The sequence below is a fragment of the Agelaius tricolor genome, unplaced genomic scaffold, assembly GCF_023055355.1.
Source record: "Agelaius tricolor isolate 1412-34295 unplaced genomic scaffold, bAgeTri1.0.p SCAF_6, whole genome shotgun sequence".
Classification (NCBI taxonomy): domain Eukaryota; kingdom Metazoa; phylum Chordata; class Aves; order Passeriformes; family Icteridae; genus Agelaius; species Agelaius tricolor.
In genome coordinates, this window is record NW_027269266.1 from 15,512,411 (window position 1) to 15,531,367 (window position 18,957).

Consider the following 18,957-nt stretch of genomic DNA (forward strand, 5'->3'; position numbering starts at 1 on the left):
AGAGGAAGAACTTTTAAAGTGGATATACTTTCTACAATTGAAAAATAGTTCCGTAAGCAAGGCAACTACTGTAACTTGGTTTCCAAAGCAGCTTTTTCTTTTATTATTTTTTATTTGGGATTGACTACTGACTTGGTAAACTGAATTATACTTAGGCTGCAGTATACATTCTATTTCAAAACATTACCATCAGAATTCATGCAGTCTCATCCATAATCTGAATTTTCTCTTCTAGTGCATTATGGGAGCTGTGAGCTCCAACCCAAGTTTGTCCCTTGGGTATGGCTCTTATGAGGTGTCACCCACACGTGAACTCTCTGATCTGCAAGGAGAGTTGAGCACACACTGCAGCTCTTCCCTGAACACAATATCAATCAGGTCTTCCCTCTCCACCCAGCCAGCAATTTTCCACAGTATTATAGAAAAATATAGACATGTACTATTTGACAGGTAGAGAACAGCATATCCCACACAGCTCAGTGTATACAGTTTATCATAGAAATGCAGCTTTTTGGAGACCCTTACCTCTCCATCATAATTGCACAAATTCAGATAATGGGTAAAAAGGTTACCAGTGAAAGAAAGCCTGCCAGGTATTTTTGACATGACCAATTTTTGGAGGAAATCATGCTTAAAAAATAGCTCAAGTATACTTTATGCTTGGGTCTGAGTCATGATCTCACAGCAAATAAGAACAGAGGTAGGCCAATTATTCTTTACCTAAACAAATGTCCAGACATTCAGTTTTCAATAACCATAACTCCACTTTATATACTGCATAATCTTAGCTGGAAGGAGGCATGTTCAGCTGCCCTATTCATCCTCCAGGTGAAGTCCTCCTTCAGCAGATATAGAAATAAATGTTCATATAGGCAATTGAAAGAATGTCTACTGTTTCATGCCTGGGCTCTGTTTCTACATTGCAACTATAAATTCCAAGAGTTATCTTAATAATGCTCTTTTCCAGCTTGAATTTTTTTATCTAGATTTATTGTGTAATCTAATGGCCCATGTTATTTCTCTATTTCTAATACTAAAATGAAATAATATAGTCCCTATACATTATCGAAGCTATGTCTCAAGCTCAAAATTTTGAACCATTAACTGTATCATGTTGCATATCTGATACCAACCCTAGTTTCACTACAGGTTTTCAGACTACTCTAAAAGACAGTAAAATTTCTGATTTTTCTTTTTTAGATCACAGTAAAAAACCTGCATTTCAATTTGAAAAAAAAAAAGTATTGGTAGTAAAGAAGAAAGCTAGCATTAATTTTGTGAGATAATGAACATTTGTATAGACAAGTACTGTATATACAAGATCTTTCTTCTCTGCCCTAGTGAATCTAAAACAGTTGCAGAGGAAACAAAAATACTGTAGGCTAAATACTAACATTCTTTGCTTTGCTATTCTTTTAATAATGAACTTCCTTGGATAGCAAACCCCTAGTCTTACATGTGTTCTGTATTTGTAGGTACATTCCTGTCAGGAAATGCTGTGAAATAGAAGTTCCTGACAAATAAAGTTCTTGGCCTTAAACATTCCATAGATATTACTCAAATGTCAGACAGAATATTTCCTAAACTTTGGGCATTATTCTATATCTATTTAAAAACCATAATGTTCTTGGAGATAATTAGTAATACATATATGGGTTATATGGTCACTGGAGTTTTTCATAAAAACAAAATAGGGAAAATGTAATTAATTCCACTTTCTATGGTGCTATTATTGCTTGCTTCACATGAAGAGACCATAGTTATGAATCCCACTATATCCCCAAAGTCCTTTGGCCCCCTTCTAATAACTAGGGATGAAACAAACAGGTTTTGTCTAGTTTTGGATCCAGCTGAATATGAGATAACCAAAGGTTTAGTCTAAAAGTATTGGCCTTGCATTCCAATCACCGTGAACTGCAAAGTAAAGGGCAGAGGAAAAACCAGGGATGAAACTGTAATGGAGAAAAATAGAGTGAAAAATAAAGCAAAGCGAAGCAATGTGAAGCCAAGTAATAAGGCAAATATCAAAACTCAATAAAAGGGCACAGAGGAAGGAAATTGAAAAGACAAACATTAGTATATCCTCTGCTTTTCTTGGAGGAAAGTATGGGTAACAGAAATTCATAAAGTTCTCGAATCAGTAACACATCCCAGAGGTGAAAAAATCCTATTTTAATTGATTCAGTCATGAAAGTGAAAATTAAAAGAGAAAGGTTTACCTATCTCCATTTTTATTTAAACCAGCAAATCCTTAAATGATGTTCAGTATGTAAACAAAGTCCCTCACCAGGTGGGAAATGCCAGAACTCAGACTGTCTCTGCAACCCTGTTTCCCACTCTTGGTCTGAAGACTAAGCAACAAATTTTGTAGCCTGGGTCAAAGTATTCCTCATTATAAAATAATACTTCCTTTCTCTTTTAGCAAGATGAACCTGGCATCCAGAGAAATTATGGTCTAAGTTGTCCATTAAATTCAGATGAAGAGTAACAGGTAAGTACAAAATGACCTTCTTGAGTCCTTTGCATTAGATAGTATTTCACACAATAAAACTGCAGCTGACACTGACTTCAGTTACTGTTATGTGGTTTCAGCTCTGCAAATCAGAACCCGTGGTCTCAGATTTGCACATCCAGCAACTAAACCAAAGCACAAATCCCTACAGCCAGCCTTCCCTTGTGACAGTTGAAGCAGTATGTCTGTCTCTGCCACACAGCCCTCAGGGGCAGAGAGATCCACTCTGACCTTTCATGGCCTTACCTACAAGGATTACTTTTGTCTCTGCCTCAAGCTGCCCCCCTGCTAATAGAACCCAACCTCTCAGTTAAGTACAGCTCCTCATGCACAATGCAGGGCAAGAATTCTGTAGAAACACCCTCCTCCCCCCCCCCCAACATATAATTAAATATTAATAATTTAATTAATAATTAAATTATAAATATATAATATATTTATTTATATATATAAATAAATATTAATAATTTCTATATATTAATATATATTTATATATATAAATAAATATTAATAATTTAATAATAATTAAAATGAGTCATCATGCTTTACAGTCCTTGAAATTATAGCCACAATTTTGTATTTCCTATCTGTTGTGCACTGAGCTTTGCTGGATTGCTGTTAGCACCACTCATTCATGTTATCTCTTTGGTATTAATTGAAAACTATAAAAGAAACCAGAAACAGTGTTGTGATGCCCATGTAAAATTCCACAGTAGAAACGAATCCAGACAAGCCAGCTTGATCTCCTGTGCACATACACACAACCAAGGGGTTTCACTGACATGACACAACAAAGAATGAGATTTGGTCAAACTCCTCTTCCATGTCAGGTTGTTTAGGACCCCCCTCCCCACGTAACAGAGCCTCCTGCTCCCAGTTCTCTATTCCAGCCCTTTGATCCACCTAAAAGCCATTTCCTACTTTAGCCATCTCATTCAGCCTATATCTGCCCTCTGACACCTCTTCCACTTTTCCTCTTTACCATTTCAAGACCACATAAACACCCTTGGCTGCTGTTAATGCTCTCTTGTATTACTCAGCCTTGCCTCAGAGCCCTGCCTTGTGGCTTCTATGGTTTTTTTGGCTTCTGCCATATCTGCTGTCCCTCCACCACCCAGGTCTGTACCTGCTTCTCACAAAACATCTTTCAAATCACTTTGGCCAGTGTTTGGAGTTTACTGGGAGTCATCCAGACAGTCCCATTTCCAGAGAAAAAACCCACACTGTGCATTTCCATCACCCTTATAGTATGCTCCCTTCAGAAATATCAGTATTTGTACTTCAACATCTCTTACAAAAACAACTCACAGTAACATAATTAACACAACCATCCCAATGCAGAAAGCCAGTACTTAACAGGGCTTAATTCATGCTCAAGAAGACAGTAAGTGTAAGCTACAAATACTAAAAGCACATGCCATGTTTCATCACTACTGATATACACTAGATTTCCCTTTACAGAAATTTCACCTAAAACTCTAAGCAGTGAGTGCAACCCTTGCTTGAAGTTGTAAAGCATTACATAGCCCAACAACATTTTGATAAAGTGAGTTGATAAAGTGAGTAAAGTGATAAAGGAACAGCGAGTGCCATAAAAATCACATCCCATTAGAAGGATACACTTTTTGTTCTGTAAATCTCACATGATTTCCTTTTCTCAATGCACCAAATAAATGGGAAAAAACAAAGGGAAAAAACCTGCTGTTTAAAAAACTTTAACCTGGTGAAAAACATACTGTTACAGGATTTTCTATGAAAGTTTTCAAATTTTAAAAACTTGACTGGGAAACATAATTTACTATAAAATCAATAAATATTGGTTACCAGGGCATAAAGAATTGTACATCTGGTTTTGGTGGGGTTTTTTTTTGGAATAAAGATTTTACTTTTTTGCAATACATCTCAAGTTCAAAAATGAGTTTCCACATTACAGTGCTAAATAAGCAAGGGGTTCTCTGAGTGAGACCAGTAATTTAAGCCCTCCCACCTCCAGCTTTTCTATTTGCTCTCTTCTGCCATTAATAAAGTGCTTCAAACACAGTTTCCTTTGTAGAAACAAACAGATCATCTGTCTCCCGGAGTAAGACTAGGTGTCATCACTTTTCCCTTCTTTTTGAAATAATAAAAGTCATACTGCAGGAAAGAAAAATTCTTTTAAACCTTATTCAGGTGGGAATAAAAACTGTGACCTTGGATGCCATGTATGTGAAATGAAAGTACAGTTTCAAGTTACAAAGGTCTATAATCTACACTTCTTTTTCCTATGGATTTAGGATGGAGGGACAGCAATTTTTATTCTGTACTGAAGGGATTCTACTTCTTGTTCATATTTAAATATAAACTGTATGAAGAGTACAATTAGAGTAGTACTACTTTTATTTCCTGATTGAATGGCAATTTACCTCATTTTACACCATGCAAATTAAATGGCTACTTTAAAATGCAGTTCTAAGGAGTACTGTCACAAAAACTAAGTTAAAAAGAGGCAGTGCTCCTGCAGCCCATTGCTCAACAGCTCAGTGAAAGTAGATTGTAATCTTATATTATCCTCCACATTTGTTTGCATTCTGAAAGCATTTAAGCCTTTCCAAATACACTTGATCTGTTTAGTTTTTATACAAGAAATAGTTGCAGCTGCTTTGTTAGGACACACAAAGAAGAGTTTTACTTGCAGGGTTTAAAGATTCTGTGCCTGCACTGATGTCTATTTTCTCTTTATTTTTCCCTATTTAATCTTTCTCACACTTCTCCCACTTGAAACCAATATTTCAAATAAAGCTTCACAATACAGTGGCACATTTAGACTGTAAAAGACTTTGATTTACCATTTTGACAGCTCAACATTTTTAGCTTGTACACAGCACCCAGCCAAAATTGAACAACAAAAATGTTTTGAGCCCTTTTATTTTCAAAACAAATGCTTTATGTACAAGAATCTGTTGTTTAGAAACAACACACACACATACATACACACATATACCCCCATATTATACAACAACTGATGCCTGGGGTTTATTAAAAGCATAGTAATTGCAAAAGCATTTGATTATTTTTTTGCAGCATGAAATTACCAGTTACCTTTCAGGAAAGGAGCCCTCCGTGGCACAAGCCTTTCTGTGATTTCCACCTGCTCTTGCTGATGCTGTTTAACCAGGTTTCCTTCGCTGCCAGCTCTCAAAATCTTTTCACCTAGCCTAATTTTTCGTGATCGGCTGTTAAAATCTTCTTTCCTAGACAAAGGCGATTTAGGAGCTGTATTAGCCGACACAGGTCGAGCCAAGCGAGAGGGTTTGGACATCCTGCCTGTGCAGGAATGTACCTGCTCCAAAAGCAATTTCTAAAAAAATCCTTTGCAGCTCACTTTCCAGCACAGAGGCTGGGGAGTTTGTGTGTGCAGCGCAGCTGGATGTGAAGTGCTGTGCTGCCAGCCTGATCAGTTTTAAACACCCAGCGTTGGGTGGTCACGCAGTTTCCCAGACCTGTGGAATGCAAATGTGTGCTGGGCTAAAACAGACGACTCTGTCCCAGAGCTGAGCCCCAGCCACGCTGTGGGGAGCAGAAGCTCTTCCAGGGGCTGCCTGGAGCTCCTGGTGAGCACTGAGGAGCGCCCTGGCACGAGGGGAATGCTCCACCTACGCAGGTACGGCGTGGAAAACCACCCAGCTCGGGGTTACCTCTGCCTGTGGGACCCTCCCGTGCTCCTCTCCCAACCCTCTCTCTCAAACAAACACTTTCTTGTTTCAGCAGATTTCCTCACACTGTGCCAAACCCACACTGCTTCAGTTCTGTATGGTACATGCCTGATGTCAAGAACACGTTTGTCTTTGAGTTAAGCACGGTGCAAGATCAAATTGGATTAAATGATGCATATTTTCCTAGCACTGTTTTATCTAGTTCACCAAAAGAAAGGAAGGATTGACAGCAAATATCATCTCTCTTTGAAAAATGGCCCAAATCCCTTATTATTAACTGGCATTGTTTAGGAAGCAACACTGCACAGAATATTGCCCATTATACTTTCCTATTTCAATGGTACATATATATCTAGAAAACCCCTGGCTTCTTACACTCTACAGATAACCATGTTCTTTACTGACTCTCTAAAGAAAAAATTCCTGACCTCAGGCTACATTATTTCAAATTTCAGTTCCTGGGTATTCATCTTTGAAAATGCCCAAGCAAATCCTGCCTAACTTTCTCTGCCAGCTCTGTGCTTGTGAATGCTGCCAAGACAAAGAGCATTTGGTCACATGAAAAGAAAATTCTATTCACCATAATTTTGGAAACAACTTCTAAAGAAAAACAACACAGTGCAAACAAAATAAAACATCACAGCTACAGTTACAGTAAAATCTTCATGCTGTATTTTAAAATGTATTTCTCAATATCCCAGGCAACCAGTATGCTGCATCTCTAACAGAATATGAGGGTCCATTTTATTTCAAAACTATAATAAACAAGCAAATCAATATTACACAAGCTAAACCTACTAACAGATATTTAGGAGAAATGCTTAATAAGCAAAAAGTGAGCAAAACATGCCTTAATTATTGCAGCCATTCCTCATTTTCTGAGACGGTAATTGTGCAATGCAGTAAAATATTTTTGCAAGTTATTTCTCTATTTTTTCCAAGAGTCCTACATTAAATAGGTACTTGTTTATGCTTCTCTGTAAAGCATGGTGTCTATTGATTTTTTGCCCCATCAAGAATGGGCCAGATTAAGTGCAATGCAGCAAGCCTTGCTATGATATTATTCTGCATATTATATTATCAACACAGAAGGAACTCTGAGTGGGAAGATTTCTACTCACAAGGAGAGACCTGAGGGGCATGAGAGTAACTGGGCTCATTAGCAGTGCTCAGGCACAGCAGGTCGTGCAGAAGACAATGAAGAACAGAAACAGGGGTGAGATAGGATGATGAATGGAAAATTAATCACGTAACTGGGGTAAAGAATGAGTGAAGAAGGAAGAGGAAATGTGAAACCCAGTATGTATGTAACAGCTCAGTTGTACTGAGCCTAAGAAGTACTGTCAGTCCCTCTCAAGATCTTGGACTGTTTGACCAATTGTAATTTTTAATATCTTCCATTATGATTTCTCACTGTGCAAGCAGACACAAATGCTGTATGCTTAAGAAGCTTTTTAAAGCCATGACAATAATGCCTCTGACACTACAAAGACATATTTTAATTCTGCAAAACACAGAACAATTGTGAAATAAAATCCAGTCCTGAGTGACAACAAAAATAGTATTTCCGTTTTTAAATCACTACTGCTAAAGCAAAATCCAACTGAGATTGTTGTACATTACACATTCACCCAAACTTAGCATCCTTATCACAGGTTGCTCGTGCAAAGAATGACCTCATCTGTGAAGGAGAATCTAATTAGATTGTCATGTTTCCTGTAACTTAAAATAATTTCTAAGCAAAGCAAAGACATCATGAATTCAAGATTTTCCTAAGGCTCTCTCTAGTGACGTAGCAAGAAAGATGAGGAAAGGGAGCTCCATCCATCAGCTTTTGCTAGGAAAGGTCCTAAGTTGTCCATTTGGATGCTAAGGTGACACTTCTGCACTGAAAGAGAGCAGTGACATCCTGGTTTTGACAAGAAAGCTTTTTCTCACAGCAGAGACACAGCCCTGCAGAAATGGGACGAGTCAAACACGTTCCTCAAACATGGGAAATTCCTGGAGTACTCCAGTCCAAGATAACCATTTTCAGTAACATCTCAGTGTGTGATGGCACTGTGTCATGGGAGGAGAGGCTGGGAGAGCTGTGCCTGCCCAGCCTGGAGGAGGCATCTTATCCATGTGCACGAACATCTGATGTGGGCATAAAAGGGGAGGGAGCTGGGCTGTTCTCAGTGGGGCCCAGCAGCAGGACAAGAGACAGAGCACAAATTGAAACACAGGGGGAAAAAGAAGAATTTAAGGCTTTTTATAGAGTGAAGGTGGTTAGACACTGGCACAAGTTGAACAGGGAGGGCATGAAGTCTCCATCTTTGGAGATAAGCAGCACCCAACCAGGCACAGCCCTCACCTGCCTGCTGTAGCAGAGTCTGCCTGAGCTGGGGGTTGGACTAGGCCATCTCCAGACGTGCCTTCTTCCCACCCCCCAGAGTTTTGTCATTCTGTATTATCAAACTTTTCAGAGGCTGTTTATAATCTGGAAGCTTAAATATCTTGTAATCTGTCCAACAGTAGATGTACAACCTTTCTCCAAAGCCCCAGCAATTAAACTATCCCATGCCTGACTGCCACTTCTGGGAGAATTTGCTTCCTTTCTGGTCATTCATCCCTTTTAGCTTCCTGCAGTCTATGGCACACTCTTCCCCTGAAAATGTCCTCTTTGTTTGTTTGCTTCAAAGGCTCTGAGATGTGAAGTTGGTGATTCTGGCTATCAGCATCAAACCCTTAAAAAAACATCCCCCAAAAAACCAAAACACCAAAAAAACTCCACCCCAAAATCCCCCCAAACCCTGAAATGAACCATTGCTGAACATCAGCTGAGGTTGCTCAGCAGGCTGTGTTTCAGGCCGGATGCAGACCCAGTGAATCAGTGCACTCTGGAACAGCACGGGGTGCAGCCAGGGCTGCTGCCAGCTCTGCCCCCACCCACCTGCACAGGTCCTCTCTGCCCAGCCCAGCTGCCCTGGGGGCCCGGGCTCCTCCCAGCTGCGGGGCGGGTCCCTTCCTGCCAAATCCTCCTCTTCACCGCAGGCTCTTATTGAAGTTCCCCAGGGAGCGAGTCTTTCATCAGCTCTCAGGCTTTTTGAAACCCCAAGCTACTCTTTTGAACTAAAGAAACCCAAAACAAACCCACAAAACCGAAAATAAACAAACCAAAAAAAAAAAAAATCAAAAAGTTCAAAACAAACCCACCCCTTTTCCCTTTGATTTCAGATAACCAACTTCAGCTAGATAGAGACATCATATTGATGTAACTTACCATTCAGCAAAAGCAGTTCACTTTGTCAGGTTTTCATAAAGTGCTGTAGGAAGTTTTCTAGTGCTTTGGGTCAATGAATGAACTCTGCCACAGCCTCACACAGCAGAAATTAATATTAAGGGACCAACAGTGCAGTCTTTGCTTTTGAATATTCACACATATAAGTAAACAAGTAATATTTTTAGAAAACCATACACTGTTTAAAACATTGTCCTTTTAGTTTTAAAACTACCCTCTCCCCTTTCCGGCCTAGAAAATAAATTGCTGCTGAAATATGACAACAAGAATTTGTTAAGAGTTAGCAAACAGAAGGCATTTTTACCATAGCATATTAGATAGGTTATGATACTGCTATAAACTTCAGAAATGTTTGTGCCCTCTGGGATAAAAGAAACGTGACTATAGATGTTATTAATCCAAACAAAGCATTTGCAAAGCTTGAAATTTCCTTTTTTGGGCAACCATGGAATTCTAGTTTACATTTGCACATAAAGAGCTGGGGAGAGGAGAGGATCCCTTGCATGTGAACCAGGAAAAATTGGGAGTTGATGCTGTACAGTTCAGGATGTGGTGTTTTCTCAGCCTACCAAATCCTCCCCCAGATTTTGGACTGCAAGTATCTAAAGACAGAAAAATATGTATGCAGAAATATTTCAGCTTCAGCAGACTCTTTCTAAACTATTGACAGGCAACAACTGCTACACCAGTAAATGGAAGTTGCAGGTGCAGAAGTTAAAACTGCAAATTAATGAAGTCTTCTCTTTACAAAATTACGCAAGTAACCAGATGGCATAACATTTTCAGCATGAAATGAGAAATAAATGTATAGGCACCAAAAGAACAAGATCAGTGATGAAAACAATTTCAGATGCAAGTCACTGATAGGTATGTAATGTAATAATAAAAAAAAAAAAGCTTGGTGCTTCAGAGAGCTACATTTTCCAGTAACTGAAGCATGCAAAATTAGTGACAAGTTAATTTTGCAGATGTTAAAGCTTTCTTAGAACTATGTACCAGTGCTTTATTTCTCCATATATGATTTCTGAAATAGTTGCATAGTACAGAAGATGCTCCACATTCAATATATTGAGACCCATTTTAAAACATTTCCAATAGATCTGAACACATTCTTGCTGGGACAATAAACCATGCAAAAGGAACCTAGTCATTCACTCAAAGACAAGTGAACCCCTCCAACAGAAAGCAAGCTGTATTTATGGCAAGTCCTGTTACTCTTGAATATGGTCTTAAAAAGGAAAGTCTGTTAAGGACTGCTCTAATATAATAGCTGGCTAGAAGATTCTATAATTAAAGCAGAGTTGTCATTTATATCAGGAAATTCTGTTCCAGAGATTTACTACTCATCCATAAAAATTTAATCTCAGTTCCAAGTCTTAAAAAAAAACCAACCTAACTTAGAAAAAACCCCTTCAGGTCTACTATATGTCCTTCTATTCAAAATTTAGAAAATTAAAACATAGCAAAAACTTTCTCAAAGATAAAAGCATTTACAGCTGTAGAATCTAAATACCTTATTCTGCCACAAACCCAGAAATACTATCAGCAAGGGCAAAGTTAATTTTCTTTATTATTTTATCACTTCTGCATCTTATATTTTGCTTTGGTACCAAGGCCTTCAAAGCCCTGGTTTGCCTGAGTACACAGGTCTGTGGCCTACTACTGAAGTGTTTGTAAAGACTGAACCATATGAGGGTTATGGTTTTCTAAAGCAGTACAGGTACACCACTACTGTCCCTCACCTGGTGTTGTCCTCAGGATGCCTTTTGACAATTGCTCTTGGTTCCCTTCCCTGCCTGAAGGGTTATAGGAGCCCAAGCACACTCAGAGTCAGGTAACTGCATTTATCAAAGGGTGCACCATCTGAGGAACAAAGCAATGGGGCAAGTGTGTGAAAACACAGCCTTCCATGTTTGCAATGTTTGCCAAGATTGTTGCTTTGCATCAAGATTTCCAATTGATGCCAACTCTGATGGCAGGCTGGGGTGCTTCATCCTGATGAAATGAGTTAATCACTAATTCCAGACAGAACAATCAACTGTGAACAACTGCCCATGCAACTCATAACAAATACTTTTTTTTTTTGCAGAATATTTCCTTTTTCTATATATCAGCCACTCACAAAAGAATACAAAATTCAAACATTTATGCCATATTTAAATTATTGCTAAACTCTAGCAAAGTGTTCTGTGATTTGGCTGTTCTTGGTGCTATACTGCTTGGCTGTAATAACTAAAAGTGCTAAAATCTCTACAGTCTTGGTTCAAAGCTTTTTCACTTGTTCTGATCTTTTAATCAAATCAAATAAGAACTTAGGCTCAATAAGTTCTTAAAGGAATACCCATTAGCTATAAATCACAGCAGATCATCACTACTATTCCTTCATTGTTAAGTAACATGTAAATACTGCTTTCCACATCTGCAGTTATTTCACATGAGATTCTTAAAGCATTTTAAAATGTGCACGAAATTATCTTTTGCCAAATTTATAGCATTAGTAGCTTCTTGATAAAAGAGAAAAGTGTCCGACTTTCAAAGTCTCTTTTGAAATTATGTAAGTGAAACTATGATTGGCTTAGTCTTTATTGCCACTGTAAATAGGGGAAGGAGAGAAACAATTTGTAACAGTACACTGACATTTTACTCTGAAGAAAATGTTAGTTTCAAATGTTAGATGCTAATTTGTTTTAGCATAACTGCAACCTTCTCTAGCTTTTTGGATCATCATTTTCAAATGACCACCTCTTAATAAAAGAATAACCTTTAGAAGAGCTCTAACACATCAAAAATACAACACAGAGAGCTTAAAGCTTTACAAAAGATAAACTATGCCTTACAGAAAATCAACCCCTTATGATGGTTTGAATGAAATCTTGGAATGAAGAGAAGAGGAAATAGGTAGGAAGCAAGAGCAGATTGGATGTGCCAGGAGACAGAAACACAGTCCTTGACTGACAGAATCCTGTGCTTATGTTCAAGGCAAGATAAGTCCTTTCCATTGTTTCAATACTCCACTTTCATCGTGAAGTTCTGCATCATCCACACAAGGGGGAAAACCAGGTAAGAAAAGTAAGCACACAATGAATGAAAGGAAGACAATCTTCTGGCATGAGGGCAATTCACTCATATCCCTCATGAAGTATTTAAACTGTTCCTCATTCAGCAAGGCTCCATCAATAGCACCTGGGTATGGGTGCTGTGGTGGTTGCTCTCATAAGGAGGAGCAAACTACAAAGAAAAGAGAACAATGGGAAGACAGTTGTGGTCCTTTGAAGATGGTGGTGAGAAGGAATATCTCTGTAGGGCACCTGTAGCTTTGGCACTCTTGGCTGGACTACCACAATCTTTTTCCACCACAGACCTTGGATGTAAAGAAAAATCTCCAGAGGTCTGGAAAGCTGAAAGGAAGTAAGCAGATATAGAACCCTTTATAGTCAGGTATTACAATAACATTTATTTGGGGGCTTTTTTAAAAGCAAAATAATTAGTCAGCACCATCTAAACCGCAGACATGCACAGAGAGTGTTTCACCAATGCAGTGTCCTTTCCTCAGGAGTGGCCCTGGAAGTGATGATTTAGTGAACCACAGAATATAAAATGAATTTTTCTACTTGTGAGACACAATATTTTTCAGACATCCATAAATGAATATTTCAAGAAGCTAATCCGATCAGCCGTCTGTGATTTTTGTGTAGTTTTGGCCATCACAGCAAAGGAAAAAATACTTTTTCTTTTAAGTCCTGTTTAAAATGTGCATCATCAGAGTACAACAAGCTTTAATTTTTGCACAATCTTACTTACATATATGATGCACAAGGTTCTTTCCTGAGCCAAAATTTCAAGTGACTGGTGCTGAATTTGATCCTTTCTGTCACTTACACTGTCCTTACAGTGAGATAACAAGTGCCCTATAATGCTGGCTGCATGGGTTTGAGTGAAATGTCTATAAACAGTCAGCTGCTTGATCCCTTGCTGTCTGAGCAGCTCTGGAGAGATAAACATTTTTGTTAAACAACAATAAAAAATCTGCAACTCCATTTATTGCCTTTCTGTAGCTATAGGTAATAGTTCAGGTAGTCTGAGTTTACCACTCCTCCTCTGAAAAGCAGAGCCATTGCACCCTCACCTGCTCAAGCCATCTGGAAAGATATTTCTTGGTTACAATCTGCCCATGCTTGTAGAGACTAAATGTTTGGAGATTTTATGCAGATTACTTGATGTCCTGCTTTGCTGGACCACATTTGATGATTTACTACCTTATTTACATGAATGACAACAAATGGTCCCAATTACTAGCACTTAAGAGTGAGGAGATTGCAGCACACAGCATGCTTTAGGAATGCAGAAATTGTTGCTTCCTTTATTTCTGGCAGATATTTGGGATGGTATCCAGGTTACCCTGATGGATCCTCCAACCTCCATCATCAGACATTGTTCATCAGGAACACAAAGGGAAAATCTAATACAGTGATCAAACAGCAGACAATAGCAGATGGCAATGAAGCAAAGAAATCAGAAATATTAGTCTTTCCAACCAAGAAAAGCCTTGAAAAGAACTAATAACCCTATCAATAAAAATAAGGGCCTATGAAGTATGTTATTTTCTGAATGGAAAACTAAACTGATGACCATGTCAAGTACAATATATAAATATAAAACCATCTTTAAAAAAAGGTCAATGGCCATTTCAAAGTAGGTTAGCCCATGTTAAAATAAAGAGGACACTGCATGACCAGCAGTTCTGCCTAGACCCATAAAGGAAACTGGTAAAATGATGTTTTGAATGTTCTCTTTCCCAAGGACCACAGTATTTACTATCTTCTACCAAGAAGTGTTCTCTCATCTGACTGTTCTGGATGCTATATTGTTTTGCTGTAATGACTAAAAGATGTAAAAAACATAGAATCTTAGTTCAAAGTTGTTTCATTTGTACTAATGCATTAATCAAATAAAGTGAAACTTTGACTTCAATATGTTTCTGTTTGATCCCAAAGCGTTAAAATAAGATTGATGTTATAAGGATTGCTACATAAAGGACAGACAGGCATGTACTTAAAAACACATGCAAAGAGAGACAGAAATAAAATAGGTGAAAAGAAGGAGGAGAAGAGCAGTAATTCCCCTCTGCTAAGACCTCCAGCGCTCTTAATGGGCACCAGTCTACTGTCAGGAAGATTTCAGCCAGTCTGACCTGAATTCCTCCCACTGAAATGCAACCACCACATCTACCATGTTATCATATGAACCATAAAATAAACAGAATAATTCAGAAGCTATTAAAAATTAATGTTACAGATTCTGAGAGCAAGCCTTCATGATGTCCCTCATTTTAATAGTCCTTAAAATGCCTTTCAATGAAATGGTCTGTAGGGGGAAAGACTGGAATAACTTGGATCAAAAAAATCAGGTTTCTTACCTCAATAAAGACTCCTTGAAGGAGAAAAATAGGATGTGAGCAACTTCAATATCTGACATTAGAATTAAATGGGTCTTTTAAATCTTTGCTGGACTTTAATGACAAGTTTGTAAATTATTTACTCCCATGACAAAATGAAGTTTTGCAATTGGGAATTCAAATAACTCCCAGATAATGTATAAGCCTAAAGAAAACTACTGCCTTCTCCTTTAAATATAAAAATCTGCAATGCTAACAGCCATAAAACATGGTGAAAATGGAGGCAGTGACCATAAACATTAGCTTTAAGCAAGTAACACTATTCCAGTCTGGAAATGAGACCTTAATATATTTTATATAGTATATTTCACATAAAGCAATGTCTCCCACTGAATAAGATAATCCCATTACTAGTCACCTGCCAAGTATGACACACACCTTAATGCTTTTGAAGAGCACTATTACATGAAAACAGAAAAAAAAAGGGAAAAATATTTCTTTGAAAGGCAATGTTTTGGACATTTTCAGCCTAAACTTTTCCTTCCAATCTCTCCACAGTTTTGTACAGCACAAACAAATTACCCATCTTCTTCCACTAACAGGGACTACCTCTATTTCAGTCTATTTTGCAGCTAATAAGATCACAGTCACATATCCCTTAATATACAACAATTTCATTCTAGTTATTAAAGCTATGTACTTAGAGTTCTACACTCAAAAGTAATTTCACTGGTAATTTTAATTTGGTGGAACCTGAGCATATAGCAAGAGTCTGGTCCAGATTCAGGATTTAATCCTATAATTTTTAAGTGAACTATGACTTATTTTATAGCAGCTGTTGTAGTCTACAACAGCCTTGGTTCCACCTCTAGCTCAGCCACCAGATTCTGCAGTTAGAGTTCCTTCTTTGGTGGTTATCTCCATTTATTTGATAGAGCATCAAGTTTTACTTGATGTAACTCCTAAATGTACTACAAAACTCCTAACGTGATGTTACTCCTAAATATACTACAAAGGCTGTCAAAACAGGAAGCCTTGCAGTTTGCAGCCTAATATCATCTACTTTTATTTGTTCATAAATAAATGAGGGACATGTGAGGGTGAGGGAACCTGGTGGAGACCAAGAGGCAATTTGGGTGAGAGAAGAGGAAAGAAAAGAGGATAAAAAAGGGGGAATATCCTGCCAGCTATCACGGTTCTACTACATTTGGCATATTTTCAAGTAGGTAGGAATATATGGTGATAAGTTGTTACAGAAATGGGCTGTGGAACACAAGAGATGTGTCCATCTACCTGCTCTCATGATTGCCAGGAGGTGCCCTGAGGATTTTCTTTGTGGAGCAGCTTTGGCTCCCCTTTCCAAATGCCTGTCAGAGCATTAGGGAAGGGACCCCTTCATCCCTCCTTTCACTCTGGAGGGCAAGCCCTCAACAAGCCTTGGGGCCAGAGGAAGTCAGCACAAAATTCACTTAAATCTATGCTCAGGTGACACACAAATGTGATCCCCTGGAGCCTTTTTGACCACAGCTGTGATTACCATCCATTATTTCCAAAAAGTTTATAATTGGCTAATCTTTTTATTTTGGTTACTGTGAAGAACACAAAGTCTAATTTCAACAGGCTGCTAATGGAGACATGCCATATGCAAAGCACAGATCTCAGATTTACTCTGTGAGAGGTTAAAACCACCACACCCTGAGATCTTATCTAAGCCACTTTTCTTTATAGCTAATATTATTCACTAATCGAAGTGTGTTATTTTACCAATGATTCATAAGACTCTAATAAAATCATAAACACACCAGTTAGACTTTGGGTAACTATGTGGTTTTACTCATTTCTGAAAAATATCTACTACTGATGCAGAAAAAACCCACTTTCCTAGAAATACAAATGATGTAGTGGCAGGCTGGAGTGATGGTGTACTTCAGGGTGATTTGTTCAGCAAAAACAACAGGTGCAGCTGGTGTTTTCCAGCCATAAATCTTCAAATCTTTCCTTTTGCAAGCTAATAGTAGGTTGCCAAGCCAGTGTGCACCTCTATAGATTATGTTACATAAAAGGAATTTTTTAAAGGTGCATAATTATCACAGAAGGTTAATTTTAGATGAATGAAGAATTTAAAGAACAGCTAATTAAACCCTAAAAAAAAGTCTTTTATTAATTTGGGGCAGAAATGCCCATTCCATTTACAGAATAGCAATTAGGATAAAGGATAAATCAATATGTTTGCATTTGTCAATTACTGTTATTCACCAAGCAGAATTTGGAAACTTTGATAAAGCATCTTCAATTCCTTCAGTCCTTAATTACAACTCATTAAATTTTCATTAACTTCAAGCTCAGTAAAAAGCAAGAGAAATCTTTGATGATACCAGTGTTGGCAGGACCATGTTAGATGCCAGAGATGTTCTTTGTTTTGTGGAAGTTACTTGTGTTTAGCCAGTTATGTCATTGCTATATCACAGCAACACATCAGGAAAGGATAAGAAAATGTCCCATGTCTTTGCATTTGAATTCACTCTATGTACACTTTAAAGGTTTGAAGCAACTTCAAGATAACACGTAACTTGGACTTGAACTCCTAAAAAAAGGGACAGTGAATTGTGAAAGATATGTGGAGATTATTCAGGAATGCCTGCACTGCAAAAGTGCAGCATGCATCTCCCCATGGCAGCAGAAAAGGCTTTGGGACCAGGGTAGCAGTGGTGCAGGAGACCTCACAAGGAACTGGGATGCTAAAGGCACAGAGGAGAAGAAATTAACTTGAATCCCCACCAAAGAGCAGAGCACCAAGATGGAAGTTGTGGGAAATCCTTCCCCTAGGAAAACCTCCTGCTGACCCTGGGGCAGATGCCAGGTCAGACCAAGGTGCTCAGGCTTTGAAAGCCTCCATGGATGAAGCCTGCACAAGCTCCCAGGGCAACTTGTGCCACTGCTTCACTCTCCTTGCATGGAAAAGATTTTTGTGATACCCACTCAGAATCTCCCTCATTCCCATTTCCCATGGGCACACATTCCCAGGCACACATTCCCATGTGTGCCTGTGCTGAGGCACCGAGCTGGGCAACGTCCAGGCGAGGTTCAATGAGTGCTGAGCAGGGGCACTGATTCCTCCTCTCAACCTCTTGGTTGTGTCCCTGTCCATGGGATCTAGGACACTGCTGTCCCTGCATACAGACAAACCACTTTTTCATTTGGACATTTGACTCCATTATTGATGGAGTCAAATGTCCAAATGAAAAAGTTATGATTACGATTTTTTTCATTTCAAGTAAAGGTGACCCAAGAAATAAGCATTTAATGGAACAAATACAATAATCAGCATGAAAGCTGTAGGAGAGATGTATAGAGAGGATGAGCAACTGAGAACTGCCCAGAAAAAGCTCTTTACACAGGGTTTTCAGAGGTACTTCAAGGCTAGAATGTAAATTTAAACATGTAAACAAAGAGGAAATGAATGTTATGCACTAAAGAAAAAGCATAAATCCTCTCATTAAGAGAACAAATTATTTGGTGTCCATTTGGTGTCTATTTTGGTGTACATTGATTTGAGATTGCTGCTTTCCTTCTTTGGTCCAGTGTCTGATAAAATGCTGTTAGATGAGAGTCTTATGCATAGTCTAATTTAGTGAATCATAGTTTAAAAAAAGAACTTCAATATCTTCTGAACTACATATAAAAAAAACTGTATTTAAACTAATTTTACATTACAGCATTTCTATTTTTTTAAAATCAGATTTTCCATTGCATATTAGAGTATTTTCAAAAAGATTTTTAAATGAGACCTTTACTATTAGTCTTCTACTACACAGTTTATCTTGGCTTTACATACCAGGTGACAAAGTTTTGTGTGTTTGTGACTTTAGCTTTTCCGTAGATGGGGCAGGTTTTTAAGCCCAGGGTGTGATTTGGACTGTTCCAACTTTCTTTTTTTTATCCACTTGCTTTTGAATATGAGACAAAAAATTTTATTGAGAAGGAAATAGCTCCCACCCAGAACTCATAAAATGTGTAGATCTTTGTAAAGGTTAAAATGGAACTCAAACATGTTAACTTAGCTACAGCTTCTGTACTG

The 18,957-nt window shown here is 38.2% G+C and overlaps 1 protein-coding gene across 10 annotated transcripts in view; it reads right to left on the reverse strand.

Annotated features, from left to right (window-relative positions):
* Positions 1-18,957, reverse strand: part of KIAA1217 (KIAA1217 ortholog) — a 355,044-nt gene that overhangs the window by 224,438 nt on the left and 111,649 nt on the right. For 2 of the 10 annotated variants that reach the window (XM_071428808.1, XM_071428807.1), the window contains exon 1: positions 5,591-6,072. The exons of 3 other annotated variants lie outside the window; for them this stretch is intronic. In XM_071428808.1, the coding sequence (XP_071284909.1) occupies positions 5,591-5,810 (220 nt within the window). In that variant the 5' untranslated portion in view covers positions 5,811-6,072. Of the gene's footprint in view, positions 1-5,590; positions 6,073-18,957 lie in introns of those variants that run through there. 5 more of the 10 variants (XM_071428806.1, XM_071428817.1, XM_071428816.1 and 2 more) reach the window with 5 other exon arrangements.